At 45.5% G+C, this 14,745-nt stretch overlaps 1 protein-coding gene across 1 annotated transcript in view; it reads right to left on the bottom strand.

Annotated features, from left to right (window-relative positions):
* Window positions 1–2,662: 2,662 nt before the first annotated feature.
* The window catches only part of P2rx7 (purinergic receptor P2X 7), a 35,833-nt gene continuing 23,750 nt past the window's right edge, over window positions 2,663–14,745 (bottom strand). Inside the window, exons 9-13 of the mRNA XM_051176614.1 lie at window positions 14,266–14,356; window positions 12,963–13,028; window positions 12,379–12,528; window positions 10,180–10,281; window positions 2,663–6,174 (exon numbers count right to left, since the gene is read on the bottom strand). Of these exons, the coding sequence (XP_051032571.1) occupies window positions 5,677–6,174; window positions 10,180–10,281; window positions 12,379–12,528; window positions 12,963–13,028; window positions 14,266–14,356 (907 nt within the window). The 3' untranslated portion in view covers window positions 2,663–5,676. The remainder of the gene's footprint in view (window positions 6,175–10,179; window positions 10,282–12,378; window positions 12,529–12,962; window positions 13,029–14,265; window positions 14,357–14,745) is intronic.

Raw genomic sequence — 14,745 nt, 5'->3', positions numbered from 1 at the left:
TGGCACACACACACACACACACACACACACACACACACACACACACACACACACGAAAAAAACTCATACATATAAAATTAATCAAACTCCGTTGTGCTACGAAGTGAGCATGGCCAGAGGCATTTCCTTCCATCGCTTTGATCGTTTACATGGGTTCTCCGTAGCATTGAAGTAAGCACACTCAAAAATCCTTCTCTCTTTTCTTCCTTAAGGCAAGGTCCAGCCTGCAATTCCACTCCAACAAAGCCAAAGTAAGGTTGATATATTCCCTGGCCACGGGTCTATCCCATCTCTTTTAAACCCTGTTTGCTCTTTCCTAAGATGCCTCATTCTCTTTTCCTGGCTTCCTGACCCAGGTGTAGTTTCCAGTAGAATATTTTGCAAATGAAATATGTTAATATGCAATATGCATAGTATACAAGCTGAGCCAAACCCAGGATTGAGGCTCAGAATGAAAGAAAACAAGACCCTAAAGAGAAAAGAAAAGGAAAAGACGGGGGTGAGGGGTGGGGAGAGAGGTAGGAAGAGGAGGAGGAGAAAGTGCCCTGTGAGCCAGAGGGGTAGGAAGAGGAGGGGAAGGTAGTGCCCTGTGAGCCAGAGGGGTAAGAAGAGGAGGGGAAGGTAGTGCCCTGTGAGCCAGAGGCTAGCCTGGTCTACACAGTGACACCCCATTTCACAATGAGAAGAACCCCCTCATTTCTCCCTGGTTTTTGTTTTGTTTTTGTCCCAGTGCTGGGACTAAAGGCATGTGTCACCACTGCACTGCCTGGTTGATTTTACTTTAATTTTTATTTGTTCTTTGAAAACTTTATGCAGTGTATTTGATCATCACATTTTGTCCCTTCCCTCAACTCCTCCCAGATCCTGTTTGTTTTTACATGGCATTGTTCCTTCAGATGGTCATGAGTGCCAGCCTCCAACCCGAAAGGTGTGTGCCCAGTAGAACTGATAACTCAAGACAATTCTATTTTCATATCTTTGAAAAACTATTAAATCCAAGTTTTAGATTTTTTTTTTTTATTCAGAATTATTTGTCACATGTGCCATGATGGCACATGTTTATAGTCCCAACGTTCAGGAGGCTGAGTCACAAGGAGCCTGAGTTCCAGGCTAGCTTATGCTACACATAGCAAAACCTTGTCTTAAAAAACTAAGGACTGGGGGCTGGGGAGACAGCTCAGCAGCTTTGGGCTCTTTCTGAGCAAGTGGGATCTCAAATCCCCAAACCTGTGTAAAGGGCCAGGCATGACTGGGTAGACATCCCCTTAATCCCAGCACTCGGGAGGCAGAGGCAGGTGCATCTCTGTGAGTTTGAGGCCAGTCTGTCTAAAGAGTGAATCCCAGGATAGCCAGAGCTATACACAGAGAACCCCTGTCTTGAAAAAAACAAAACAAAACAAACAAAAAACCAGGCATGTGTCTATAAACAGAGTATTGTGGGTGTGGAGAGGAGGCTCTCGGGGCTTGCTGGTAGTCGGCTTTAGTCTAGGCTTCCTGAGATAGCCTGTCTGAAGGGAATGTGGTAGTGGGTGATAAAGCAGGGCATCCAGCATCAGTCCTCTGGGCTTCATGGGCACCTGAGTGTGTATATATGTCACATACGTGTACACCACACACAGAAACGTGCATACACAATGTAGCTCAGGCACATAGAATGCTTGCTCGGCACAATTTTGTTGACCTCCCCAAAACAAATTCATATAGGAAAATTTAAAGAGAGCCTTTGTTTGATTTCTGGATACAGGAATTCACTAACCTTTTCTGAACTCTCTCAATGATTGAATTTGGCCTTATCCATGACACATCCATAGTCCAGTGAAGATCTAGGCTCTTCTTTCTCTACCTAAATGTGTATTCAGTGTTGTATCAATTAGGGTTCTCTACAATAACAGAACTTATAGAATGGTTCTCTCTCTCTCTCTCTCTCTGTGAGTGTGTGTGTGTCTCTCTCTCTCTCTCTCTCTCGTGTGTGTGTGTGTGTGTGTGTGTGTGTGTGTGTGTGTGTGTGTGTGTGTGTTGAAATAGGGTCTCACTATGTCCCCCTAGCTGCTCTAGAATTTTCTATGTAGACCAGGCTGGCCTCAAACTCAGAGATCTGCCTGCCTCTGTCTCTAAGTGATGGAAAGTATATGCTACCATGCCTGGCTCAGAGTAAGCTTTTAAATATTAAATGTGATCTTATCATGCTCTTGACTAAAACCCTCATGGCCACCTGTGTACTGATTTTAACATAAGGACATCTTATCTGTGACAGGTTGTGTGCATGTGCCTGTCTTTCCCACCCACCCCCGCCCCACCCATGCAGGACCAACACTGTTAATTATTGCCTAGAATGCTCTACCCTGCCCCTTTTAGAATTCTAGTCAACTGGGAATTTCTCTGCATAGGTTAGCTAAATTGTCTTCCTCAGGTAGAACTCCTGATGCCCCCACATAGGTCAAATTCTTCCATTAAAGGACCTCAGAACATCACCTGCCTTCTTCCACATAATATGCACCCCAGGTTGCAGGTTTTCATTGCTCAAATCATCTGATTACTATCTATGTTTGTGTATCTTCTTGGGAGGAGTAAACTCGTCCATCTACTGGGAAAAATGAATGAATTCACTAAGCCTCGGGACTCATCTGAAAAAAAAAAAAAAAGGAATCAGAGAAGACTTCAATGAATTAAAATCAATTTTTATTATTAAAACAGTTAAGAAAATTTACATTGGCAATCTGAAATTAGGAAAGGTTCAGAAAATGGTTCCCTTTAGAGAGAGGGATGAATCCACCCTGAGTTCTGTATAGTCAGGCATCTGCATCAAGAATCGTGTCTCCCTCCTGACCAAGGAAGGCATGAATACCTGGCAGTTGACAGGACAGAATGCATCTAACAGCAAGGGCACTTAAAGCTCAAGGCATTACCTACACAATAAGGATGCACATGTCACCGCAGCTGCAGAAAGGGCCACTCTATACACAAAGTAGTGTCACCCTCGCCAGAGCATCAGTCACCAAGGCAGAAGACACTAGAGGTGTTCAGGGACTACACTATCTGAGGCCTCAACAAGGAGTCACTAGGAAGTCACTAGGAAGGAGGCATCGAGACGAAGGTCTGAGGATGCTGAGGCCACAGATGGGATGCCTGTGGCTCTTACATAGCATCCTTAGACCAAGAGGTTCAACTCTGAAGTCAAATACAGTCCACTTTTAGAGGACATCTCCAGAAGATAGAATAATGAAAACCAAAGCTGGTGCAATATAGTGTGGTTCCTGAGTTTAAAGCTAGATAAAACTCTGGACTTTAAAGAAAAATGGGTTTTTAATCCATGCTGTCCTATATCACCAGAGTAGAAGTCTCTTTTTTAAGCTTACATCATGTATCTGTGGTCACATGCCAGTGCTTGCATGTGGAAGTCAGAGGACAGCTTGTGGCAGTTGGTTCTCTCTTTCCATCGTGTGGGTCAGGCAGACCATTGGGCTTGTCAGCAAGCACCTTCATTCATTCACATTCATTCATTCATTCATTCATTCATTCACCTTTGTTCAAGCACCTTCATTTATTAAGCTGCCTCAGCCCCACCCTTTAAGGCTATATTTATTGCTTCTAGCTCTTAGAAGTCTCAAAATGGAAAGTCTCAGAGTAGCTCTAAAGGTCTCAGATCATCAGTCACAGTATCTCCTAATACTCACAGTATTCTGCAGAAGTCTTTTAGAAACCAGTAGCCATGTCTACTGAAAAACTGTAAAAAAGATCGTGAGGCCAGACCCCAAACCTGTGACTGTCCACTCCTACATGCTTAGCACTTGTAGAAGACAGTGAAGGGTACTGGCTTTCCTTCAAAATTAAATTTATTTATTGTTAGTGTGCGTGCGTGTGTGTGTGTGTGTGTGTGTGTGTGTATGTATGTGTGTGTGTGTATGAGTGTGTATATGTGCATGTGTACATGCATATATGTGTGTGAGTGTGTGTATGTGTATGAGTGTATATACGTGTGTATGAGTGTGTATATGTGTGCACGTGTATGTGAGTGTGCGTATATGTGTATGTGTTAGTGTGTGTATGAGTGTGTATATGTGTGCACACACACGTGTGTGTGTGTGTGCGCGTGTGTGTGCGCGCGCGTGTGGCCCGTGTGGAGGTGAGATGACAACTTGTAGGAGTTGGTCCTCCACTTCCCCCACAGGTTTCAGGGGTTGAACCCAGGTCATCAGATCACGTGACAAAAGTTCTTTCACCTCTGCGCCAGCTCTTGGTGTGGGTGCTGTGATCCAAACTTAGGTCTCCATGCTTGTGCAGAAAACATTCTCTTACCCTCTGAGCCATCTGTCTAGCCCCTCTTCCCCCTCTTTTTAGTTATTTTGATTTTATTTTTTTTAAGAGGTGGTTTTGAAGCTGGAGAGTTAGCTCACTAATTAAGAATTTGTGTTACTATCGCAGAGGACTCAAGTTCAGTTCCCAGATGGTGGCTCACAACCACCTGCAATTCCAGTTCCCGGGGGTCTGACACCCTCTTCTGACCCCCACAGGCACCAGGCACATACACTGTGGGCAGATATACATGCACACAAAAGACTCAAACATAAAAATAAGTCTTAAAAAAAAGAAAGATGTGATCTTGCCGTGGAGCCTAGGCTGGCCTTGAACTCCCAACCTTCCTGAGCACTGGCAGTCTGGGCTCCCTTTTAAAGGAACATGCAGGTTGCCTCCACATTCAGTGGCTGTAAAGTCCAGGATGTCAAAGGCACAGAGGTGGCTCTTACTGTCTGTGACAGTAGTCACTTGGAGCCATAGGGTAGCAGTGGGGCTCAGGTTTATACCCTGTGTAAGTTAGATTTAATGGCTTCTTGGCCGGGTTAATGGGTTCTCTTGCAACTGTCCAGTAGACTTTTCATTTTGCAGCAACTCCAGGCCTCAGTTACCTATTGCTGTGTACCAAACTCCCATCCCCCAAATGTAATGACCTAAGACAGGAGGATGGTCCTCTAGGGTGACAGAGCAGTTCACGTCTCCTGCAGTTTCCGTCACTTGTTAGTAGGGTCTGGAATCACCTGAAGGTAGCTTCTCTCCCCGTGTGGTGACTGGGCATAGAGGATCTGAGCTGGCAGAGGACTGGGTCCTTCTCTGTGGGGCTTCCTCCCTACAGTAAGACTCTCGACCTGGGCTGGCTTCCCCTCAGCCAGAGTTCCAGGGACAGGAAGTAGAAACTGTTAGCCTGGTGATGCTGGATGAAGCCACCAGAGCTGCCATAACGGGAGGGGAAACAGCGGCGTTGGTTCTTGAGAGTTGGGGTAATTAAAGGATTTGTGACCATCTTTAATCTCTCAGGGCATTCTCAAATCCCAAAGGGTTTGTTTTTATGTTTGGACCTTTGCATCCATGGAGCTATGTAAACATTTACAAGAGATCCCCTACACTGTCTCAATCTGGTCTCACATTCATTCAGAGAAAGCAGGCCGGGGAAAGAGGAGCCCATGTACACATTAAAGCCAGGGCCAGACTGCAGGCTTAGGTCTGCATCTGGTTCTCATCCATGTGGAGCGGGCTCATGTGCCTGGGGGTTGGGCTAACTATGTCTTCAACACACAAGGAGCTTACAGGGGGAAGAAAACTAAGTTCCCTTTGTCTGAGAGTGTGGCTCTAGGCTAGAAGACAAGCTGTACTATGAGCCACTATACTGTGGCAGCCATGCTGTCAGTAGGGACACTTGAAGCCACTATACTGCCCCTCTGTCTTGGGGAACTCCTTCCGGATCCTCCAGCGGCAGCAGCTGGGCAGGATGGCAAAGTCAGCCATGTCCTGGGAGCCAAAGCGCCAGATGGTATAGCACCTGTACGCACAGTGTCGCAGCCTGCGGTTGGTGGCCTCTTCCTCCAGCACCAGCAAGGGCTCCTGGTAGAGCAGGAGGAGCTGCAGGGCTTGTCTGGACAGCACAAGCTTCCAGAAGAGCTCCGAGGTGGAGATGCAGGGTCCCGGCTTCCTCCGGCAGCACAGCTCCTCCAGGGCCCTGCGATTCTCTGGTAGCCGGGATGGGAGGCATTTTCCACATTGGCACCAGCCTGGGCTGTCCCCGGACTTGGGGACAGCCTCTTTACACAGCAGCTGCACTTCCTCAGGTTGTCCCGGAACGGGAGGTGAGTCATGGAGAGACAGCGACAGCCTAGGCAGGTCCATGATATCCATTTGAGGCCTCTGAAAAAGTCAAGTTTCCAGACCCTTCAGTAACACCAACCCCTCTGGTTTTAGGTTTGCTAGCTGTATCAACCTATAGAATAACATTTAATGTTACAGCAACTGGAGCACCTATCACTTATCTATCTGCATCAGGCTGGGCAGCTGTTTCTGCTGTTGAATCTGTGAAGAACCTCCTGTAATACACATTTGTGTTTTTACTTTACATATTTGGAAAATGAAATCAGAAAAGCCTCTTGGCCCTGGCTGCCTGGGTGATTGTCCCATCACATCAAGACAATGGACTGCCTTCCTCATGGGACTGACCCCTTCTGAAAGGATCTCTAGTTAATATATTTCTTTGATGACTGTTGTCTTCCAAGGGAAAGCAGGAACTCTGTTTATTACCTGGGGCAGTGCCCAGTAGACACTACTTGTTGATTCATTCCTACTATTGCCATGCCCGTCAGACTCTTTCTACTGGCGTATCCATTTATTATCTTCCAAAGTTGCCAGAATTGCCATGCTCAGTCTGTGTGACATATGAAGACCTGAGTCAGGTGCGTTCAAACTAAGTAGTTTGAGTATGTGAATGGTCACAGCAGCACTGTTTATGGAAGACAAAAGCATCCCCAGGACCACTAACTAATGGGTGGAAAAACAAAAGCCGGCCTACTCAGGCAGTATGTCTACCCAGGAATACTGTTGAGCCAGAAAACCGACTGCAACCTAGATGAGCTTTGAAAACACTGCGCTAAGAGAAAGAAGTGAGACAAAGGACCACACAGTATATGATCGGCCTTATGCAAAGTTCTGGATAGACAGACCAATAGAAAGTAGGTGAGTAGTTACCAGGGGCAACTGGAAATGGGAAGTGGCTACTTGATAGGGTTTCTTTCTGAAAAATTACAAGAGTTCTGGAGTTGGTGGCGTTGGCAGAATAGCATTGTATTAGCATTGTAACATACATAGATACAGTCTTAAATACTAACTACCTTCTTTTTTGAGACAGAGTTTTGTGTAGCCCAGGTTGACCCCAAACACACTATACAAGGCTGGCCTTGAACTCCTGAAAATCCTGCCTGTACCTTGAAAATGCCAGGATTATAGGGATGTACCACCACACGCAGCTAAATAGTTCACTATCTACCCAAATTCTGCAAGGAAATTCTAAGAAAGGAAAATTTTGATCAGCGCCTCCCAAGATGAGATATAAAAATCCTAAATATTAACCAAACCCATGAACAAATACAAAAAAATAGTATATCATATTAAAATGGAAAGTTGTGAGTTAAGGAGATGGCTCAGTTTGCAAATGTAAGGAGCTGTGTTAGGTCCCTAGCACTCATGTAAGAGGCTGAGCTTGGTGCACCTCAAGTCCTAGTGTCAAGGGCACAGAGACAGAGCTCACCGGCCAGCCAGTCCAGCAGAATTAGGGAGCCTCAGGTTCATTAGGAGGCTCTGTCTTGAAACAATAATGGTGGGGAGTGATTGGGGAAGACAAGTATCAACTTCTGGTGTCCGTAGACATTGCACACACGTGCATTAACATGGACAAACATGCACACATGCCTACACACACCTAGCTATTGTGGAAAATTACTTTAAGATGTGCTGTATTTGTTTATGCTATGGAATATTTGTTTTAATGATGCCAAGATATGTTGCATTTGTTTAACTCTGTGAAGCTGTGTTGCTTTGCTGCCTGATTGGTCTAATAAAGAGCTGACCGGCCAGTATTGAGGCAGGAGGTGGGTAGGTGGGGCTGGAAGAGAAAATAAATAGGAGAAATCTGGGAAAGGGGATCTAGGAGCAAGAGAAAGAGTAGAGGAGGACTCTAAGCAACAGCCACCCAGCTACACAGCCAGCCAGAGTAAGACGTAAAGAAAGGAGTACAGACTAGAGAAAGATGAAAGCCCAGCCACAAAAGTTAGATGGGATAATTTAAGTTAAGAAAAGTTAGCTAGAAACAAGCCAAGCTAAGTCTGAGCATTCATAAGAAAGAATAAGCTTCTCTCTGTGTGTGCATATTTGGGAGCTGGGTGTCTGGTTCCCAAAAAAGAAAAAACAACAACACCTAGCCTTTGTAAATCAGTAACTTCCAGCAGCTTGGAAAGCTGAGGCTCATCCCCATTTGTGATAAAAGAAAAAATTCTCATAAATTAAACACAAAAGGGAATTTTCTTGAATCTGATACCACATTTTAAAAAGCTAACCGAAAACTTCTGGTAGAGAATGAACTAGACAAACTGTCTGCTGAGATGGGAAACGAGGTGGAGGCCTGTGCTTCCCACACTGGTGCAGAAGCCCATTGGGGCTGCTGGGGGCGCTCTTCCCTGAAGCCTCCAGGGAACCAGAGTCCTGCTAAGACCTTAACCTCAGCCATTTTGCCTCCAGACAGGAGCATAAACCAGCTTTTTAAGCCACCTAGTTTGTGGTCACTGGTGTGGCCACAGGAAATCAATAGAGCTGGCAAAGGTGCCCAACGACCGGAACTGTGGGGGAACAAAATGACCACAGCCACTTTGCAGCCCTTTGTTGGTATCTTCTAACACCGAGTCATGCACTGTCTGTGACTCAGGAGCTCACCCGCATGTTTGCCATCATGGCATGATTGACATTTGCCCCCATACTAGAAACTTCCCAAATGAGCTTCATGCTGAAATGGGTAAATAAACTGAATTTTACAAGGCAGAGATTATACAAAAATAAGAATGAATTGTCACCATATGCCATGTCAGATAACTCACCAAAACAGTGAGTGACATCAGTCAGACTTTCAGCAGAGTGTGTCAGGAGTCTTTACTATACAACTCATTTCTTTTTTGCAATAGGGTCTCATTGGGTTTCCCAGCCTGGTCTGAACTCCTGAGTCCAAGTGATCTCCCTGCCTCAACCTCTCAAGTGTTGGAGCTATAGGTATAGACAGCTGTACCCAGCTTGTACAGTTCAACTTCTACAAAATTCTAGAATCAATAAAACTAACCCTTCGACTGAGTGTGGTGGTACACGCCTTTAATCTCAGCCCTTGGGATTCAGAGGCAGAACTCATCTCTCTGTGAGTTCTAGGCCAACGTGGTCTACACTGGGGTTCCAGTCCATCCAAGACTGCAGAGTGAGACCTTGTCTCAAAACAGCAACAACAAAAACCTAAAACCTAATCCTTAGATGAAGGGTGAGGACTGTTTTTAAGGGAAGGTGGCAATTCAGGAGAGGCATAAAAGGGATTTCTGGGATATTCAGTCTCTCTGTCTTTCCTCTGGATAAATACTCTACTATTAAATCCCAGCACCCAGGAGGCAGAGGCAGAGGATCTCTGTGAGTTCTAGGACAGCTAGGACTACATGGAGAAACTCTCAAAAAACCAAAACAAAGAACAAAACCCAAAACTCTACTATGAGCCATATCCCTAGCCCAAAACATCTAATTTTAAATCGTTTTGTTAGGTTTATTTGTGTGTGTGTGTGTGTGTGTGTGTGTGTGTGTGTGTGTGTGTGTGCATATGTCTGTGTATGTGCATTTGTGTGCATGTCTGTGTGCCTGTGTGTGTCTGTGTGTGTGTGCATATGTCTGTGTATGTGCATTTGTGTGCATGTCTGTGTGCCTGTGTGTGTGTGTGTGTGTGTGCATATGTCTGTGTAGGTGCATTTGTGTGCATGTCTGTGTGCCTGTGTGTGTGTGTGTGTGTGTGTGTGTGTGCATATGTCTGTGTGTGCATGTCTGTGTGCCTGTGTGTCTGTATGTCTGTGTATGCACATGTACCAGAGGCTAACTTGCTGGGATTGGTCCTTTCCTTCCCCATGTGGGTCCCAGGGATCCAGCTCAGGCTGCCGGCCCCAGCAGCAGGGCCTTTACCCTCTGAGCCATCCACCAGGCCTCAAACAACTAAGTTTTCAGTCTGGGAGTTGGTTCCACAAATATGTTTACTTTGCTAAAATTCATCAACTGTGATTTATATAAATATCTACAAATGTTTATATTTAAGAGCAAAATCTCCTAAAAAGAAGACTAATTGTTTTCACTTACTGGAACTTCCTGGCCTTTGACAATTTGCAGACTCTTCCCAAGCAGCTGCTGGTCCACCATCCGAATGTGGGGCTCGTCCACAAAGGACACATATTTTAATGTCTAGGAAAAGAAGGAGAAAAGTCTGCTTCTGTACAGGAGTTACAAGAATCGCCTTCTCAGACATATGTGAGCTCATCTGCTAATCATATTTACCATGAGACAAAAGCATACTAACCAAGACCCAAAGGGAAGTCAGACATGAGACCCCGAACACTCTAACTGGGAGAGCATCCTGGCCACAGTCCAGCGAGCCCGGCACACTGTGATGACCTGTGCTGAGCACCCTGAGCTCAGTCTCCATCCGAGGGTGCAGTCTCTGTAGGGCTATGGCGTCGCCCTTAAACTGTTTACATGTTAAATTTCACTCATCTGGAAAGGGCCATGTTGAGTTTTCATTATAAAGGTGAACTAATCTTCTCTTTCCTCCCTCTCCCCCCCTTCCTTCCATTCTTCCTCCCTTCTTTCCTCCCTCCTTTTCCTCTCTCTTTTCTTCCTTCCTTCCTCTCCCATCTCTCCCCTCTCCTTTCTTTTTCTGTCCTTATTTTCTGTTTTGAGGCAGGGTCTTGTTCTCCAATCTGGGCAACCCTCAAACTCACCATCCTCCTGTCTCAATGAACCTGCTGCTGGGATTGTAGGCCGATGCCACCACACTGAGCTTGCTGAACTTTTATTTCCATCATTACCGCAAGGACAACAGACAATAAACAATGAACTGTGTACTTAGCTGGAAAAGGGCAGTAGCATTCCCAGGGAAAACAAAGTAACTCTCTTTTTCTTTTTAAGGAGCCATCAGTTTCTCGTGGGGGGGGGGGCATGCAATTGAGTGGAATGGACCTGCATCACCAAGTTAAATTAATAAAATCCAAACAATATAGGTGTGCCTACTTCTCTACCTTAGGCTCTGCTAGAAGCCACCAGCACCCACTGCTGCCAGCACACTTGTGTGGGTCCAGGACATGCATATGCATGTATACATGTATTTATGTGAAATGTACATATGGACAACATATAGAAGTAGATTATGTGTGCTGTTGTCTTTTTAACCTATATACTGTGACATACGATTATTCTTTTTACTTCTCTCAACAAAACATCTTGGATATTCGCTCATGTTATTAGCTGCATCCAAGTGTCTAGAGCAGATTCTGAGGCCAGCTATCCTCAGGTGGACCCCCAGCTCTCCCGTTTACTGTCTGTTTGACTTTGGACAAGTAGTATTTAATCACAGTGTCTCCTCACCCATCTCTGTTTCTCACTCCAGACATATGAGTATGGGGTTTTGTTGTTGTTGTTTTGTTTTGAGATGAGGTCTTACTTTATAGCCTAGACTAGCCTTGAAGTCAAAGCCATCCACCTGCCTGAGCATCTCCAGTGCTTTATAGGCATAAGGCTCCACATGAAACTTTCCAGGTATGTTTGTTGTCTCCAGGTTGACCTGGAACTCCTTGCCTTAGCTTCCCATGCAATGGGATTATGTCATTCTTTCTAGTGAGTGACGTGTGTGTATGTGTGTGTGTGTGTGTGTGTGTGTGTGTGTGTTGAAGTAGCCAAAGGCTTTATTTTCTTTCTTGCTAATAATAGTTACCTGAGTGATAACTAGAATTCTTTACTATGACTTTATCACGGCGTCTTTCACCATTCACCCAGTAGACATTTAGGTAACTGTTGTTTCGTCCTGTTATTTATCCATTCATTTTTGCAATACTGGGTATTGAATCCAGGCCTCACACATGCGGAGCAAATGTTCTATTACTAAACTATTACTTGTATTAGTAATTTAACAAGCATTAACAAAATTTAATGACTATCCTAAATACATATACCATGTGCATCTTGTATGAAGGTTCCTCTAGAAAAGTATAGAGAAATGGAAAAACCAGGATAGAAAACACTACCATTTAAATATGTGAGATGATTGTCCTCTGAAGCCATCATACTATATGGGGTCAGGGAGGAGCCATGCCAGTTTAATAAATGACAAAAACTGGAACGTAAAGATTTGTCTTCCCGGTATGTCTAGCTTCTCCATTTCTGCTTCTCTTCTTTCTTAAAACTAAAGGGCTCATTAGAGAGATAGCTGTTTCAGATGAAACTGCGATTGTGGCCCAACCGGTGTGTGTGTGGGGGGGGGGGGTCTGACAGAGCAGGATGCCTTACCGGCTTCGGTTCCACAACCAGCTCACACTTCTTCCTGTAGTAATACTCATTGACTGCACACACCTCACAGCACTTACAGTACGGGTAAACACCGGACCTGCAGAAGGAGCTGGAGTACGTATTGATGATCAAGTCAATGAATACAGTGGCCTGCGGAAAAGCCAGCACCATGCCAGTGAGACTTCTGACAAATCAACATTTTCTTTGTTGCTGTTGTGTTTTCAAGACTAGATCTCACCAGGTACACCAGGCCGGCCTCAAGCTCAAAGAGACCTGCCTGCCTCTGTCTCCTGAGTGCAGGGGTTAAACACGTGCGCCACCACCGCCCAGCCGGAATCCTTTCCCTTTCCTCCTCCCTTCCCCTCCCCTCCCCTTCCTTCCTCTCCCCTCCCTTTTCGCTTTCCGAGAAAGGGTTTCTCTGTATAACAGCCCTGGCTGTCCTGGAACTTTCCCTGTAGACCAGGCTGGCCTGGAGCTCACAGAGATCTACCTGCCTCTACCTTTTAGTGCTGGGATTAAAAGCTTCCCACTACCACCCAGCTCCTGAATCATTTTTTTAAAGGACAGGGAAGAGAATCTCTTACCAAGCCAAAGTAGGACAGTGTGGATCCAATGTACACAACCAGCTGGATGATGTCAAACTTTCCTCCCTGCAACAGAGCGGGAAGCTTTACTCAGCTGAACTCAGAGTGGAACCTTTTCTTGCTGACTTGCAGTCTCTGCATCTAGCAGGCACACACCTGAGTGCTCAACTGTCACCGGGACCACAGACTCTTGCTTCCCCTTTCTGCCATCTAGAATGCTTTTGAGAGATGTGGTCAGTAAGGGTTAGGTAGAGGGTTAGACCTCTGGAGATCTGTATGAGATGAGTTTCAGACAAGCTCTCCCATAGCGTGGGATAACTTGGGGAGCAGACATGTCTGCAGCCATCTGTCTTCTTATTGGTCTCTTAAAGTCTGCTCTCAGTGGCCCTTCCATTTGCTCAGCCTTATTTTATGGGACACATTATGTAGCCTTTACTGGCCTGGAATTTGGTGTGTAGATCAGGCTGCCCTCAAACACACGAAGTCACCTGCCTCTGCCTTCAGAGATTAAAAGTGTGCACCACCACACCCAGCTTTGTATCTCATTGATTCTTTGTTACAGTGTGGCATCAGTCACCTGCTAGAGATCAAACCCAAGTCTTCTCACCCTTGGTAGGCACACATTCTACCAGCTGAGCTACACCCTCAGTGTCAGATGCTCTGTGTGTGTGTGTGTGTGTGTGTGTGTGTGTGGTGTCTGTGATATGTGCATGTATATGTACAGCTATGCTTGCCTGTGCAAACATGTAGAAGAGGTTAATTTTGGACTATCTTTTCTCAATCTGTGTGATTGCTTTTCACACAAGTTTTTCAGTGAACCTGGCTGGTCATTGAGTTCCCAGAGTCCTCCTATCTCTACCTCCAGTATTGGGATCACAGACATGCATGCCCTGTCATGCCCAGCCTTTTGCCTGGGTTCTGAGGGTCTAGACTGAGGTCTTCATGCTTGGCCTTCACCCTCTGAGCCATCTGCAGTTCTGTATTAAAGTATTTGAAAAGTCGAATATTAGAGCTAGGTGTGGTGGTGCACGCCTATAACCCCAGCACTTAGGATGAGGAAGGAAGACTGAGGATTCGAGGCCAGCTGGCTATGTAGCAAAAGCCTGTCCCGCAAAAATAAAGCAAAGTTTGGATATTTGTGTTTTTCCTCAGTCATATTCCATGCTTTTCAGATGGTCTGTTCATCAGCAGAAGCCTAAACACATTTCTTCCTTCTCTCGTCCCACAAGTGAATTGCACAGAGCCAACTACTGATTAGGACTGCTATCACCCACTCCACACTAGACAGTCTTGGGAGACTTACAGTGCCAAAAACCAGGATGTCAAAGCGGATCCCGAAGGCCTTGATCAGTGTCCGCTTTTCCACGTTGTTTTCCTTATAGTACTTGGCGTGTCTGTGGGAGAAAAGCAGCCACATTTACAATAGTCTCGCTGAGTGTGCTGGTTTCTTACCGGGAGGAAGAGCAAACCAGTGGCCAAACCAGTCTTCCCCATCGGCTTGGCTTCCCCATGCCCTGCCACAGTTGGCCAAGGGGAGGTCACAGTCCATCCCTCTAGTTACTCTCTGACCACCTGGAACCAAAGAGTGTCCCCAAGTTACCCCACCTGCTTCCATCATCACAGAGTAACAGAAAACTGACTTTTAGTTTCCTATGAAAACATCCAACATCTAAGGCAATATAAGGTCAACAATAAGCAAAGAAACTTTAAAAAGTAACTTTCCTTTTTTTAGACAAGGTTCACTCTCTGTGTTGTCCTGGCTTCCTGGAACTCACTATGTAAA

This window comes from Phodopus roborovskii, unplaced genomic scaffold (assembly GCF_943737965.1).
Source record: "Phodopus roborovskii unplaced genomic scaffold, PHOROB, whole genome shotgun sequence".
Classification (NCBI taxonomy): domain Eukaryota; kingdom Metazoa; phylum Chordata; class Mammalia; order Rodentia; family Cricetidae; genus Phodopus; species Phodopus roborovskii.
This window is presented reverse-complemented; position numbering and strand designations above follow the sequence as displayed.